This window comes from Homarus americanus, unplaced genomic scaffold, assembly GCF_018991925.1.
Source record: "Homarus americanus isolate GMGI-L3 unplaced genomic scaffold, GMGI_Hamer_2.0 scaffold42643, whole genome shotgun sequence".
In the NCBI taxonomy this organism is placed as follows: domain Eukaryota; kingdom Metazoa; phylum Arthropoda; class Malacostraca; order Decapoda; family Nephropidae; genus Homarus; species Homarus americanus.
In genome coordinates, this window is record NW_024747582.1 from 948,997 (window position 1) to 966,496 (window position 17,500).

At 51.8% G+C, this 17,500-nt stretch overlaps 1 protein-coding gene across 6 annotated transcripts in view; it reads right to left on the reverse strand.

Annotated features, from left to right (window-relative positions):
• The window catches only part of LOC121879665 (rho GTPase-activating protein 45-like), a 152,529-nt gene that overhangs the window by 82,055 nt on the left and 52,974 nt on the right, over positions 1-17,500 (reverse strand). For all 6 annotated transcript variants that reach the window (XR_006091388.1, XM_042386358.1, XM_042386357.1 and 3 more), the window contains exons 2-4: positions 17,139-17,289; positions 16,396-16,629; positions 13,270-13,413 (exon numbers count right to left, since the gene is read on the reverse strand). Coding sequence is in view for 5 of the 6 variants with exons in the window: in XM_042386357.1 (XP_042242291.1) it covers positions 13,270-13,413; positions 16,396-16,629; positions 17,139-17,289 (529 nt within the window). In the remaining variant the exon portion in view is untranslated. The remainder of the gene's footprint in view (positions 1-13,269; positions 13,414-16,395; positions 16,630-17,138; positions 17,290-17,500) is intronic.

Here is a 17,500-nt window from a genome sequence, read left to right on the forward strand (position 1 = left end):
CGTTGTTATTTCGTTCGGTGCGTGTTAACCGTCGCCATCGCAAACAAAGGCTCAATATGCAGCTTTAAAAACACCATCGTACTGGCTTACTTCGGCCTTGATAATGTTGCAAGCTTAACGAGAACACAGGCTTGAGAAACAGCATGCATTATTTCGTCGTAAATCAAGTTGCAGCAAAACCGTACACCGCCAACAAGCGTGGGCGCCAGCGCTACCAGCAGCAGGAGCACTCACTCTGCGTAACTATTGAGAAACACGCGTCAGCCCTTCATCCCCAACACCTGGCCGACCACCCCAGCATGGCCAAGGCGCTTACCTGGCCGACCACTTTATTTGTCAAACACAGCTTACCTGTTACGACCGCAGGCATGGCCAAGACACAGCTGCACCTGTGCGACCACTGGCACGTAAGACACAACACCTGTTACGACCACTGACACGTGAACCTGGCTTCTTCTGTTGCGACCACTGACACGGCCAAGACTGTTACCTGGCCGACCACTGACATGGCAAAACACAACACCTGGCCCACGACCACTGACATGGCAAAACACAACCTATGTACGACCGCAGCACGGCAAACCCTTTCTATTACGACCACTGGCAAACCCATAACCTGCTTACGACCACTGACATGGCAAAACACAACCTAGCCACGACCACTGACACAGCAAAACACCTTTACCTGGCCGACCACTGACATGGCCAAAACACAACACCTGGCCACGACCACTATTGGCCATTTAACACCTGGCTGAACCACTGACACATTGAACACAACCACCTGGCCACGACCTTTAACATGGCCAAGACACAACACCTGGCCACGACCACTGACACAGCCAAGACACAACCTTGGCCCAAGACACAACACCTGTACACGACCAAGACCTGACACTTGGCCACGACCACTGACATTCCCAAGACCTGTTCACTGTTGGCTTACCTGGCCACGACCAAGACACAACCTGAGTGGAAAACCGCAGCACATTGAAAACCCTGCTTACCTGACACGACCACTGGCAAAACACAACACTTCTTAGCCACGACCACTGGCATGGCAAAACCTGGCGCCTACCCTAGCCCACGACCACTAACATGGCCAAAACACAACCTGCTTACAACCACTGGCTTGCAGCCAAAACACAACCTGCTTACGACTACTGACACAGCAAAACACAACACCTGTACAACCACTGGCATGGCAAAACACAACACCTAGCCACACAGCACATGAAACACAACACCTGGCCTGACTACTGACACGGCAAAACACAACACCTGGCCACGACCACTGGCATGGCAAGAACACCTGTGCAACCACTGACATGGCCAAGACACAACCTGTGCAGCCACTGACACGGCCAGAACCAAGTAACACAACCATTTGCATGCGAGCAGCATCATTTAATTAAAGGCTGGCCGAGGTAAAAACTTTGTCCGACCAACATGTTTTTGTCTCCAAGTGTTTGATCACCCTCCCCCTTTGTCTTCCCCTCCCAACAGCCAACACCTCTCCCTGCTTGGCCGCTTACCTCCCAACACAGCAACACCCTCTCCCACAACACAGCCAACACCCCTCCCTGCCCACAGCCAACACCCTCTCCTGGCTTGGCCAACACCCCCTCCACCTTACAGTAACCCTCTCCTGCTTGTAACACCCCTCACAACACAGCCAACACCCTCTCCCCCACTTGTCTTCCCTCCCTGGCCAACACCCCTCTGCCCTGTGTACCTCTCCTGACACAGCCAGCACCTCTCCCCCAGCACAGCCAACACCCCTCCCACCCAGCACAGCCAACACCCTCTCCTTTGTGTACCTCTGTGTACCCCTCCCCCAGCACATTAACACCCTCCTGGCACAGTGTGCCTCTCTGGCCCATCACCAGCACACTCACAGCACAGCCAGACACTCTCTCAAGCACGTGCTTGCCCTCTCCTGGCCATTGACTTTCCCTCCTGACACAGTAACACCACTCTCCTGGCCACGTGACACCCCTCCTGGCTTGCAGTGTGCCTCTCCCAGCACAACACCCCTCCACCAACACAGTAACACCCTCTCCCCAGCTTGTGCTTGCCCTCTCTGTGCCTGCAACAGCCAACACCTCCTCACAACACAGCCAACACCTCTCCCCAGCACAGTAACCCTCCTTTGGCCACTCTGCCCGTGACACCCTCTGCTTGTGCTTACCTCCTTTGTGCCTCCACAGCCAACACCCTCTCCCCAGCACATGTACCCCTCCTGACCAGCACCCTCCTGCCTGTGCTTGCCCTCTCTCCTGACACAGTAACCTCCTCCTGGCAGTAGCACCCCTCCCCAGCCAGCACCCCTCCCACAGTGACACCCTCTTGGCCAGCACCCCTCCTGACACAGTGACACCTCCACCCAGCACAGTGACACCCTCTCCTGGGCAGTGACACCACTCTCCCAACACAGTAGCACCCTCCACCCAGCCACGGTAACGCACTCTCCTGACCTGTGCTTGCCACTCCTCCACCAACACAGTGACACCTCTCCCCAGCAGTGACTTGCCACTCTCCTGACACAACACCCCTCCACAACACAATGTTTCCCTCTCCACAACCTGACCAACACCCCCCCAACACAGCCAACACCCCCTCACCCCAGCAGCCCAACACCCTCTCACACAGCACAGTAACACCATCTCCACAACCTGTGTACCCTCTCCCCAGCAGCCAACGCCCACTCTCTGACAGTAACACCCCTCCCCCAACCGCATCCAGCCCCCTCCCCAACCCACGGTAAACACCCACTCTGGCCGCAATGGCCACTTATCTGACACGGTAACCACCCTCCTGACACAGTGACGCCCATCTCACCAGCACAATGTGCCCCTCCACCAGCCTGACCATGCCCCTCCTGACACAGTATGCCTCTGACACCGATGACACCCATCACAGCCTGATGACACCCTCTCCCAACACAGCCAGCACCCATCTGGCCTGGCCAACACCCACATCACCTTGTGTACCCCCTCCCCAACCTGACCAACACCCCTCACCAACACAGTAAAACACCCCTCCACCAGCACAGTATTGCCCCCTCCACAACCTGACCAACACCCTCTGACACAATGTTACCCCTCCACCTTTGACCAACACCCCCTCCCCCAGCAGTAACACCCCCTCCCCAACACAGTAACACCCCTCCCCAACACAATGTACCTCTGACACAGTGGCTTGCCCCTCCCCAGCCTGTGTGCCCCTCCTGCTTGTGTACCCTCTCCCCAACGCAATGTACCCTCCCAACCTGTGCCCCCTCCCCAACACAATGTGCCCCCTCCCCAACACAGCCACCCCTCCCTTTGTGTGCCCTCCTGTAACCCTCTCCCCAGCCTGTGCTTGCCTCCCAGCACATGTGCCCTCTGGCGCAGTGACGCCACTCTGACACATTATTTTATCTGACACAGTAGCACTTCCTCTGACACAATGACACCCCCTCCCCAGCACAGTGGCCCCCTCCCCCAGCACGATGACACCTCTCTGGCAGTGACACCCTCTGGCACGTGACACCTCCTGGCTTTGATGGCACCCTCCCCAGCACGATGACACCCTCTCCCTGACACAGTGCTTGCCCCCTCCTGGCTTGTCAGCACCACTCTCCCCAGCACAGTGGCACCCCTCTCCCCAGCACAGCCAACACCCCTCCACAACACAGTAACGCCTCCCCTGACACAATGTACCCTCCCCAGCACAGTGACACCCACTCCCCAGCACAGTGGCTTCCCCTCTGCAACACAGTATTTGCCCTCTGCCCCGTGTACCCTCTGTGCAATGTGCCCCTCTGGCTTGTCAGCACCCCTCCTGACACAGCCAGCCTCCCTCCCCAGCACCAGCACTCTGACACAGTAGCACCCACTCTGTGTGTACCCCTCCCCAACCTGTGTGCCCTCTGACACAATGTGCCTCTGTTGCAGTGACACGCACTCTGACACAGTGACACCCTCCCCAGCACAGTGTACCCTCTGAGCACAGTAGCACCCTCTGACCTGACCAACACCCTCTGACACAGCCAGCACCCCCTCTGACACAGTAACTGCCCCTCCCCTGACACAATGACACCCCTCTGACACAGTAGCACCCTCCCTGACACATGTGCCCCTCACCCAGCACAGTGTGCCCCTCCCCAACCCCACAGTGGCTTGCCCCTCTGACACAGTAACCACACTCTGTGTACCCCTCCCCAACCTGTGAGCACCCTCCCCAGCACAATGTACCCCCTCCCCAGCCTGACCAGCACCCCCTCCCCCAGCACAGTGACACCCTCTGACACATCCAGCACCCCCTCCCCAGCAGTGACACCCCTCCCCAGCACAGTAACACCCCCTCCCCAGCACAGCCAACGCACATCTGACACAGTGTGCCCCCTCTGGCCTGATGTTGCCCTCTGACACCAGCCAACACCCCCTCCCAGCCACAGTGGCTCACCCTCCCAACCTGACCAACACCCCTCTGACATTCAACCTGTCCTCTGACACAGCCTCTGCACCCCATCTGACACAGCCAACACCCCTCTGACACAATGCTTCCCCCTCCCCAGCACAGTAAGCACCCCTCCCCAGCACAGCCACTTCCCCTCCCCAACACAATGCTTTGCCCTCCCCAACACCAGCCCTCTGCACCCTCCCCAGCCTGACCAACCTCTGACACAATGACACCTCCCCAGCTTGCAATGACACCCCTCTGACACAATGCTTGCCCCTCTGACACAATGACACCCCCTCCCCTGACACAATGCTTACCCCCTCCCCAGCACAGCCATGCCCCTCTGACACAGTGTACCCCCTCCCAAGCACAGTAACCTTCCCAGCACAACCAGCACCCCTCTGACACAATGTGACACCCTCCCCACAGTGACACACACTCTGAAGCACAGTATTGCCCTCTGACACAGTGACACCCCTCTGACACAATGACGCCCTCCTGACTTTTGTTGCCCGCCTCCCCAGCAATGACGCCCTCTGACACAGTATTGCCACTCCCAGCTTTGATGACACCCTCCCAACACAGTAACTTGCCTCCCCAGCACAGTAAACACCCTCTGACACAATCACCCCTCTGACACAGTAAACACGCCTCCCCAACCTGACCTCTGCACTCCCCAGCACCCCATCACTGGCTGTTGACACAGTAACACTCCCAACCTGACCAACACCCCTCCCCAACAGTAACACCCTCCTGTACAGTAGCCTTACCTCTCTGGCTGACCAACCCCTCCCCAACACAATGTGCCCCCTCCCCCCAGCAGTAACCCCTCACAGCCTGTGCTTCCCACTCTGACACATGTGCCCTCCCCAGCACGTGTGCCTCCCCAACCGCAATGCTTGCCCCTCCCCAGCCCCGTGTGCCCCCTCCCCAATGTGCCCACTCCCCAACACATGTGCCCCCTCTGTACAGTAGCACTTACATCACAGCCTGGTGTGCCCCTCTGACACAGTGGCTGCCCATCTGACACAGTAACACCCTCTGACATGGCCTCTGACAGTAGCACCCACCTCTGGGCAGTAACACCCTCCCCAACACAGTAACACCCCTCCCCAACACAGTAGCCACCCTCCTGTACAATGACACCCCTCCCAACACAGTAACCCCTCCCCAACACAGTAACCCCCTCTAGCCTGATGACACCCTCCCCAACACAGTAACACCCTCCCCTGTGTGCCCCTCTGTACAGTGACACCCCCTTACAGCACAGCCATGCCCCTCCTGACACTGTGTGCCCCCCAACCTGTGGCTTGCCCCCTCCCCTGACACAGTAGCACCCCCCCAGCACACGACCAGCACCCCTCCTGAGCCTGATGACACCCCTCTGACACAGTGAGCACCCCTCCCCAGCCTGGCCAAGCACCCCACTCCCCAGCACAGTGGCACCCCCTCCCCAGCACAGTGGCCCTCCCCAACCTGACCAGGCTTGCCCTCCCCAGCACGTGGCCTCCCAACACAGTAGCACTTACTCTGGGAGCACCAGCACCCCTCCTGACACAGTAACGCCACTCCCCAGCACAGCCAGCACCCCTCCCCAGCACAGCCAGCACCCCTCCCCAACACAGTAACACCCTCCCCGACACAGCCAACACCCCTCCCAGGCAGTAACACCCCTCTAACACAGCCAACACCCCCTCCCCAACACAGCCAACACCCCTCCACAACACAGCCAACACCCCCTCCCCAACACATGCTTACCCCCTGCACAGCCAACACCCCTCCCCCAACACAATGTACCCCCTCCCCAACACAATGACACCCCCCCCAACACAGTACACCCTCCCCAACACAGTAACACCCCCTCCTGACACAGTAACACCCCTCCACAACCTGACCACACCCCCAACACAGCCAACACCCTCCCCAACACAGCCAACACCCCCCCACACAGGCCAACCCTCCTGACAGTGCACCCCCTGCTTGAACACCCTCTGCACATGTACCCCTCCCCAACACGTGTCCCTCCCCAACATTGTAGTACACCCCTCCCCAACACCAATGTACCCCTCCCCAACACCCCCCTCCCCAACACAGTAACACCCTCCCCTACATGCCCTTGCCTCCCCAACACATGGCCCCCTCCACAACCTGACCAACACCCCTCCTGACATGTACCCCCAACTGTGCTTCCTCCCCAGCACAATGCACCCCCCCAGCACAGCCAGCACCCCACTCCTGGCCTGTCCTTGCCTCCCCAACCTGATGACACCCTCCCCCAGCAGTAACACCCTCCCCAACATGCTTCCCTCCCCAGCACAGTAACACCCCCTCCCCGCACAATGGCTTGCCCTCCCCAACTGTGCCACCTCTGCCTGATGACAGTTATTTGGCCTGTTGGGCCCTCTGGCTGTGCCAGCCTGATGGCTGTGACGCCCCTCTTGGGCAATGTGACACTCCTCTGACACAGTGTGACCCTCCCCCAGACCTGTGTACCCTCACTGGGCCTGCCAGCACTATCTGGCACGTGGTTGCCCTCCCCAGGCACAAAACGCCCTCTTACGTGTACCCCTCCTGGCAGTAATGCCTCTGACACAGTGGCTGCCCATATCTGTGCATGCATTGGCCGGTAACTTTTGACACGGTTTTGTAGCACAGTGACACCCTCTCCTGCGCAGTGACACCCTCTGGCTGTGAACTTTTGACGTGTTTATCTGGCTTGCAGTACACCCTCCCCCAGACGCAGTACGCCTCCGGTGACTTACATTGGCGCTGCACTCCTGACACAGTAAGCACCCCTGAGCCAGCAGTGACACCCTCCCCAGCACAGTATTTTTACCTGTGACCCCCTCCCCAGCACGATGTACCCTCCCCAACACATGGCGCCCTCCTGGTGTGTGTTGTGTTTGTGTAGCACAGTAACACCCCTCCCCAACCTGTGACCCCTCTGACACAGTGTGACCTCTCCTGTGCAGTGGCTTGCCCTCTGGCGTGTGCCTCCCCAGGAGCATTGTGTGGCACTCCTCTGGCATGATGACACCCTCTTGACACAGTAAGCACCCCTCCTGACACAGTGACGCTATCCGTGACACAGTGGCTTTATCTGACACAGTGCCTTACACTCTGGGACATTGACACCCTCTGGCACAGTGACGCACATCTGACACGTGGTTTTTGGGGTGTTTGGTGCCAGCGCCATCTCTGACACGGTAGCCCCTCTGACACGTGGCGCCCTCTTTGGCCTGCCAATGCCCCTCTGACGCGGTGACGCCCTCCCCAGCACGGTGACGCCCTCCTGGCTTGTCCAGCACACCCTCCTGGCTGTGACGCTATTGGACACGTGCGCCCTCTGGCGGTAACGCCCATCGGCTGTGACGCCAATCTGGCAGGGTGGCTTTGCCCTCCTCGTGTTTTCCTGACACGGTGACGCCCTCTGACAAAGTTATCCCAGGGTGGCTTCCCATTGATGCGATTGCGCTCTTGTCGATGACGCCCTCCTGACGCGGTAACGCCCTTCTGACACGGTGACGCCTCCTCTACACAAGACAACACTCTGTAGCCTGGCTTACCCCTCTGACACAGCCAACCGCCTCCCCAGCACAGTAACCCCTCCCCAACACATCCAACACCCTCCCCAACACAGCCAACACCCCCCACCTGTTAACACCCCTCCACCTTGGTACCTCCCCAACACAGCCAACACCCCCCCCCAGCACAGCCAACACCTCTCTGCCCCCCCCAATAGCTTACCTCCCCCAACACAGCCACCCCTCCCCAACACAATGTACCCCTCCCCAACACTGTACCTCCCCAACACAGCCAACACCCCTCCCCAGCTTGTCCTCTACACCTCCCCCTTGCCTTCTACACTCCCCAACACCTACACATCTCTCTGTGGATCAATAGACTGGACCATGTGTTATGCTCCTCTGCTTCCCTTTAATCAGCATTTACATGGTGATTGCTAAACCAAGACATAACACTGGTCAGTTCGAGTCTTAAAGCGATACAATATTTACATAACACAGTTGGTCGGGTTAGGTTAGGTCATCTTAGTGAAAACTGGTTGGGGTGATTATTCTTCAGGGTGAGAAATAGCTTTCGCCAGTAACAAAACCTGAAGCTGTCATAAAACCTAAACTAAGCCCCGGCATCCCTCCAGACAGGTCAGTGTTATTAGTATGTGAGCTAGAATATAGTATTCATCGTCTCAGTACTTCATGTTTGCTTCCTCTCTCACTCTCTCATGTTCTTCCTCTCTCTCCTCACTCTCCTGTTCTTCCTCTCTCACTCACTCTCATGTTGCTTCACTTTCTCTCACTCTCATGTTGCTTCCTCTCTCCTCACTCTCATGTGTTCACTTTCTCTCACTCCTCTCATGTTTGTTTCACTCTCTCTCCACTCACTCATGTTGCTTCCTCTCTCTCCTCACTCTCATGTTGCTTCCTCTCTTTAATTTTAAATAAAATATAATGGATTACCTGTGTGTGTGTGTGTGTGTGTGCGTATTATCACACCTACAGCTGGGTTAAATGCCCATCGGCTCTACAACTCGTTATCTTGACTGAGTTTTAACCTAAGGTGGAAGGAATCCTAGCATCCATCACGATGGTTACCGTCACAGTGGTTGTTTCATCTCCAGAATGAACCACACCGCCCACCACCAGCTGTTGTCGACCAGTCTTGTTAACTTCTTCTCTCATTATGTAACGATACTACTACTACTATATGTATATATGTGTGTATATCTTACTCCAGCATGTATATAGCAATGCAGTGTACAGTTCAACAGGTATATAAACAATGTAGGTTCCAAAAACGATATGTTACATAAATTTATTTGTCAGTAGCCCAAGGTTAATGCTTTGACTTTGATCTAGATATGTGATAATTGTTAGTGAGTCCCTTATTTTTGACCCAACCTGACCTATTAGTCATCCCCCCCTTCTCTGTCTCTCTACGTGTGTGTTGGTGGAGAATTAGTGGATATTATCATTATAACCTGACTCATGTTTTTTAAGGTCACCCTGTATATTTGCCTCTCTCTGTCCATATATGTCAGTTGCCTCTGAAGATGTCTTGAATAAAAGGCAGCTAAGGTACTCGTTGTTTCCCCCTTTCATTTTATCCAAGATATATATATATATATATATATATATATATATATATATATTGGTGATTTTTGCTGTGTGTGTAAGTTAGTTGAATGTCCATTACATAGTTGAGAAAAAAATGTATATAAAGTTTATTTTTTGAAAATTTTTCCAATCCCTGAATCCTCCTTTATTCAATTTGAAATCCTTCTGAGAAAACATTTTAAAACAGAAGCAATAAAGACTCATTTTTCTTGGAATACATTAGCCAGCTTTTGATTTTTCCCCCATTGACTAAGACCATTAAAATACTCATGGTGATGACATCTCCCATAATTTTGTTTTGGAAAAGTAAAACTTTGCTTAACCCGTTATGGTGCTCTTATTTGACTGGAGAGATGGCCAGTGTGCAGGGTCTACAAGTGTAGCCTTGCTGTACCTATCACCAGGGGAGCTTGACACTGTTACTGGGGAGCTTAGCATTTGCCTTATACCTAAGGCTGGCTCTGGTCTGTACACCTATTAAGTTTAGTTGTTTACAAGCTGGTGTTACTTCAGACCCTGGTTACATGACTTAATGAATAGTTCCTTGGATGCATGTTCACAAAGTCATTGTATGGAAATGTCATCTTCAACTGTCAGCTGGTGGTAGCAAAGGATTATCTACGACTCTACATGATTCTGGGCTGTTAACCAAAGCTGTTATTTCAGAACGTGAGTGTAAAGGTTGGCATGAACACGAAATTTTTGGGTCCAGTGACAAACTATATGCGTCTTGCGCGCGCGCACACACACACACACACACACCTTCCAAGAACATTGTACCATCACTGAATCTCTCATATGACCCCCTAAATTTCACTCCCCCTTCCTCTCACACACACCACCATCACCACTCCTCTAACCTAACCTAGAGTGAGTTATCCTCCCATTCCCTTCTTTCCCAAAACACGAAGGAATCAAGAAAAAAACACAAATAAGAAAAAAAACACACACCAGGTGACAGCTTGTTTACCCAGCTTGGACAAATATATTAGAGTCAAGCTGCAGCCTGCTCCCCTCGCCCACAATTTACACCTCATTTGGCTCTCCGTTCAGGGCCAGACGACGCTCCTCGGGATTTCAAGGCCGCGTTCACTGGTGTTACGAGGGAATTATCCTCACCTGAAGGGATTTAAGCTTCATATGGGATTTTATACGTCACATCAAGGGATTTCAACCTCACATACTGTATTTCAGCTCGACATCATATCTTCATTAGCATTATTAGCATCTTAATTATCACTAATAATAATAATAATGGATGCCCCTCGTGTAACGAGGATGGCCAGCCCAAGGGCCAACACAACAACCACACCCTAAGTTAACGAGCTGCATGACCCAGTGTCAAGGAATAGCCCGAGAAGACCGGACAACTCGCCAACTGCACCTTTATTATACACGTTACCACAAACAACCATCACTATCACCATACCATCATTATCACCATACCATCATTATCACCATACCACCATTATCACCATACCATCACTATCACCATACCATCACTATCACCATACCATCACTTTCACCATACCATCACTATCACCATACCATCACTATCACCATACCATCATTATCACCATACCATCATTATCACCATACCATCACTATCACCATACCATCACCAAACCAACACTTTCACCATACCATCATTATCACCATACCATCACTATCGCCATACCATCACTATCACCATACCATCACTATCACCATACCATCACCAAACCAACACTTTCACCATACCATCATTATCACCATACCATCATTATCACCATACCAACACTTTCACCATACCATCATTATCACCATACCATCACCAAACCAACACTTTCACCATACCATCACATCACAAACCAATATTTCACCATGCCATCATTAATACCATACCATCACATATCATCATACCATCACCAAACCAACACTTTCACCATACCATCATTATCACCATACCATCACTATCGCCATACCATCACTATCACCATACCATCATATCACCATACCATCACCAAACCAACACTTTCACCATACCATCATTATCACCATACCAACACTTACCCATACCATATTATCACTCATACCCATTATCACCATACCAACACTTTCACCATACCATCATTATCACCATACCATCATTATCACCATACCAACACTTTCACCATACCATCATTATCACCATACCATCATTATCACCATACCATCACCAAACCAACACTTTAACCATACCATCATTATCACCATACCAACACTATCACCATACCAACACTATCACCATACCAACACCATCACCATACCATCACTATCACCATACCATCACCATACCAACACTATCACCATACCATCACCATACCAACACTATCACCTTATCACCAAACATCACCTTAAAACAACCAGGTGATGAAAAATATTCCTGCCAGAATAACTGAAAGTCGGAGGCACGTGTTAAGTTGCTCCCAACGCTAGGAACACGTGTTAAGTTGCTCCCAACGCTAGGAACACGTGTTAAGTTGCCCACGACGCTAGGAACACGTTATTATTATTTAGTTCCCTCATTCTCTACCAATAAGTCGTCATCATTTATGCACTGGTGAGCGCCACACTGACGTCAACAAGCTACAGATCTTGTTGAGTTTATTACACTTCATTTGTAATAATTTGCTGTGAATGTGTTAACTCATTATTTATAGTCACGTCTTCATAAAGTATGGTACACACACACACACACACACACACACAGTCTCTCTCTCTCTCTCACACACACACACACTTCCCAGCCTTGCAGTAACCCCAAGTAAGGTCGGGTGTGGCAGGAAGCGGGCCGCCATGTCAACAAGCCAGCACTAACACCCTAAACTGGGGAACTCGGCGCGGGACAACACCTGCCAGCCTGTAACTTTGCCCTGCATGCATCTTGCCTTTTTCTAATTGGTGGCATGGGAGAGTTGGCGGGGATTTATGCCAGACAGGGCGAGTGAAGTAGGGAGGAGGGAAGTGCACTTAGCTGGGGTGTTGCACTGAACTAAGATGGCAGGGTTAAGTTAGGTTAAGTAAGTTGAGGTCAGGTTAGCGTTAGGGTGGTTAAATCATCGGGCCAAATAACCTATAGTACCTAATCTTCACGTCATCTCAAGTTCCAGTATATTCCTGTATTACAGTTTTAGTTCCATCAGCGTCAAGTAAACGTTCTTACATCTCCACTCAAGAGATAAATATAAATAATCCTGTCACCTCCGCTGAATTATGTGACACAAGACGCTGGAACACGTTTGGCTCGTCGTCATGGAGATGTTTACAGGGTGTGATGATGTACGGTAATGTTCTCTATACTAATTTCTGCCACACTGTACACGGCGACCAGTCTCACTCACACGCTGACTGAGAGACGACCATTGTTTCCTCTCACACTTGTTATGAGACTCTCTCTCCCTCTCTCTACTTAACAACAGCGTGTAACAATGACCAAATCGACCTACTGACCACAGACGAAGACCATAAACACTCGTAAATAATACAACTAACTTAAACATAAAATAGTTTGCCCTAATAAAATAGTTTTCTCTCTCACACATAAAAGAAAACGGAAACGAAACGGTTAACTTAAGAGTATATCAGTGTTTGGTCTTATTTAGGGAGGTTATGTCTGGTGTTGGGATGATTCAAGGCAAGAGAGATAGACCAGTAGAATAAAACTCACCATTAACGTGTGATATGAGGTGAGAGGCAGCAGCGAGGAGCTCATTGTGTTGTATGGGGCTGTATTTCTCTAAGATAGACCTCAAGATCCTCAACACCTCCCCGAGACGTTCGTGGGCGGCCACTCGTAAGGTCTCGTTCTTGTCTGTAAATATTAAGAGATTAATTAAACGTAGCGAGTCTCTCTCTCTCTCTCTCTCTCTCTCTCTCTCTCTCTCTCTCTCTCTCTCTCTCGTTTATCATATCACTTATCTCTAAAGTTCTAAACAGTAGAGAATAAATAAACTGGGAAAAAAATCAAAGAGAAAGTCTTATTCTGTGCAACACTACCGAACAAGGCAGCATTTTACCAGGTACTCAGGTCCCTCCTGTACTAACACTGGACAATAACAAGACATATGAATAGTACGCTAATTAACTATGGAAATATACATATAAATACAACTTGGTGAGACGTCTGTGTTTTGTATAGTTTCCCTACACGTAAATTACTCCGTTTTCTGTGAGATCATGAGAAAACGCAACACATTATAACGATAACTCAAGAATATAATTGTCAACACTGCGACTTCAGAGGCAACTTTCTCGCCAGTACCACATGACCTCTCCCACCACATGACCTCTTCCACCACATGACCTCTTCCACCACCACATGACACATCTCCCACCACATACCCTCTCCCACCACATGACCTCTTCCACCACATGACCTCTTCCACCACATGACCTCTCCCAACACCACATGACCTCTTTCACCACCACATGACCTCCCAACACCACATGACCTCTTCCAACACCACATGACCTCTCCCAACACCACATGACCTCTTCCACCACCATGACCACCATGACCTCTTCCACCACATGACCTCTTTCACCACCACATGACCTCTCCCAACACCACATGACCTCTTTCACCACCACATGACCTCCCCAACACCACATGACCTCTTCCAACACCACATGACCTCTCCCCAACACCACATGACCCTCCAACACCACATGACCTCTCCCAACACCACATGACCTCTTCCAACACCACATGACCTCTCCCAACACCACATGACCTCTCCCACCACATGACCTCTTCCACCACATGACCTCTCCCAACACCACATGACCTCTTCCACCACCACATGACCTCTCCCAACACCACATGACCTCTTCCACCACCACATGACCTCTCCCAACACCACATGACCTCTTCCACCACCACATGACCTCTCCCAACACCACATGACCTCTTCCACCACCACATGACATCTTCCAAGTAACACACACACGTCACTATTGGCCTTATAAACGGTGATCTCGCAACCTCACCTAACCACCACCACCACCAGGATGTTACTTCACACCTCACTAACATAAAATCCCACAGCTCTACTCCCCGCTCGGCTCTCTCTTCCCCGCTTCTTCACCTGATCTTTATAATCCCTGACATAAGGAGTCCAGGTGAGGGGCAGTGTCCTGGCGGCCGTGGACCAGCCTTGGTTTGTGTGTGGTGCCTCATGACGTCACAATATGCTACATGAACGATGATTCTTATTACTGGTAGTGTTGTACTTCATGACGTCATTAATGCTACATGAACGATGTTTAGAATATTTTCATGACGTCACAAGTTATACGAACAGCTATTATTATTCAGACCAACAACCTTCGCTTATGATGTGGCGAGTCATTTACGTATTGAACACAACATATTTACCAACACCGTCGATCATAGCGGTGTGTGTGTGTGTGTGTGTGTTGCCACAGGCGGTTTAGTAAGAGATAATATTAAGCTTTCTCGTTCGTTCTACACGTTTCATGTAACTAGTTCACCACGGAGTGTGGCGTTATCTGCTGCTGGTGTATGGATGAATATGTACACACACACGCACATGCCCTGGTTTACTTAAAACGCCACGTGAGTACCCTCTTTATAGTAACGTCACAGGATTCGACCAATCACATAGTTTCCTGGCATCCTGTAAGGTGAGAATCCCTCGTGTATTGCCGTGCTCGCTCTCTCTCTCTCTCCACAAGACACAGACCAACACAACAGACACACAGCATAATACAATGGTCAGACTACAAACACACCACATAAACTTGACCTCCTAAGTAAACTGAGTCAAGACTTGAGTGCATATTCAAGTACCCGCTTGAGGGGAGGCTCTCAGCTGACACCACACAACCTAACCCAATTACCTCCCATCATCTGAGTGACCCCATCACCCTCACCTCTCTTCCTCCCCCTCTTTCTCACCCCTTCCTACCTCTCTCCCCCCATCCATAGAAACCACCCATTGGGACCACCAGTAGAAACCATCAGTAGACACCCAGAGTAACTACACAATCCCTGCACCCACTATTATCTAGTGAAAGTTACTCAGTAGCAGCCGGCCTGAGATCACCTTGAGACGGACGGATTACCGGGTCAAAGATAAGAACATAAGAAAATAAGGAGTCTGCAATAGGCCGGTTGGCCTGTGCATGGCAGCTCCTGTCGAGAGTTACTACCACTCTCTATCATCCATGAATCTATCTAGCCTCCCTTTGAAACTTTCCAGCGTTCCAGCACTTACTACAAGGTTGCTAAGCTTGTTCTAATCGTCCACCACCCTATTTGTGAACCAGTTTCTTCCTATCTCCCTCCTAAACCGAAACTTATCCAACTTGAATCCGTTGTTCCGAGTCCTATCCTGCTCGGATATTATAAGAACTTTATCTATATCACCTTTATTGATTCCTTTCACCCACTTGACGGCAGGAAGTTGTCGCTGATGTGGGTTGGTGGGTAAGGGGTGGGTGGGGGGGGGCAGTACAATTCATGTGTTTATGGCAAAGTGTGGCAGGTGCCAGGCCTGTCTCGAGGAGGAGGATATCTGGTCAGGGAGGGAAGAGGTGTAGGAGGAGGTCATGGGGCAAGTGAGGATGTAGTGAGAGAGGGTGTGACAGTCGGGTTAGGTCAGGTCAGGTTTGTTAACAATCAGAAGAAATAAGCTGGGGTGCCTAACTTTCACGTCCTCCAACAAAATATGTTTACTGATACCTAACAGCAGTACTTCCCCAGGTGTGGATAATGTACAGTAATGACAAGACCACTTCAACCATCAAGGATCTGTGTGTGTGGTCTTACCTCTCTCCGGGTGGAAGATCCTCTTCAGCTTGCCGAGGGCCTCCTTGAAGGCCCTGACAGCAGTAGTGAGGGCGACGATGTCCTCCCTCTCCACCAGGTGACTGTCGCTGCTGCCGTCTGACGAAATAGACGCCAGGGAGAGAGACCGCGGCGTCGACGTCACCGCCAGGGTCTGCGTCGACGATGTCAACCCCGCCGACGTCATCGCCACCCCAACCACGCCGCAGCCCACTCCTGTAACAGTATACAACCACGTACAGCCACTCCACCACACTACCAGACCACCACACTACCAGACCACCACACTACCACCCCCCTACCACACTACCAGTCCACCACACCATCACCACCCCACCACACTACCAGACCACCACCCCACCACACTACCAGTCCACCACACTACCAGTCCACCACTACCAGTCCACCTCACCCCACCACACTACTCAGTCCACCACACCATCACCACCCCACCACACCACCAGACCAATTTCACCCCACCACACCCGCCACCCCTGCACCACCCCACCACACCACCAGTCCACCACCCCACCACACCACCAGTCCACCACACCATCACCACCCCACCACACTACCAGACCACCACCCCACCACACTACCAGTCCACCACACCAGTCCACACCTACCACACCACCACACCACCAGTCCACACTACCACACCACCACACTACCAGTCCACCACACCACCACTCCACACTACCACACCACCAGACCACCACACCCACCTTGGCCGGAGGAGCCGCTGCTAGAGGAGCCTCTGGATGTGGTTGAGCTCCCTGTTGTGCCGCCCACCTTGATGGCCGCCCGCCCACCCGCGCCCTCCATGCCGCCCGTGCCGCCCACACCATTCAATATGTCCTCCTGGACGTGGGGCACCTGTAGGAGAACACCTGTATTAATAACGTGTACATCTGTTTACACTATATAAACCTGTACATAATAAGCATAAATATACTGTTTTCTCCCAAACATTTCTCTGGTAGGGAGGGAAGGTGGGGGGGGGGGTTGATTGACAGATAGTGTCTGGGTGAATAATAATTTGTTTATTTACTGAAGATATTTGTTTTAGCTAATAAAATTCATACAA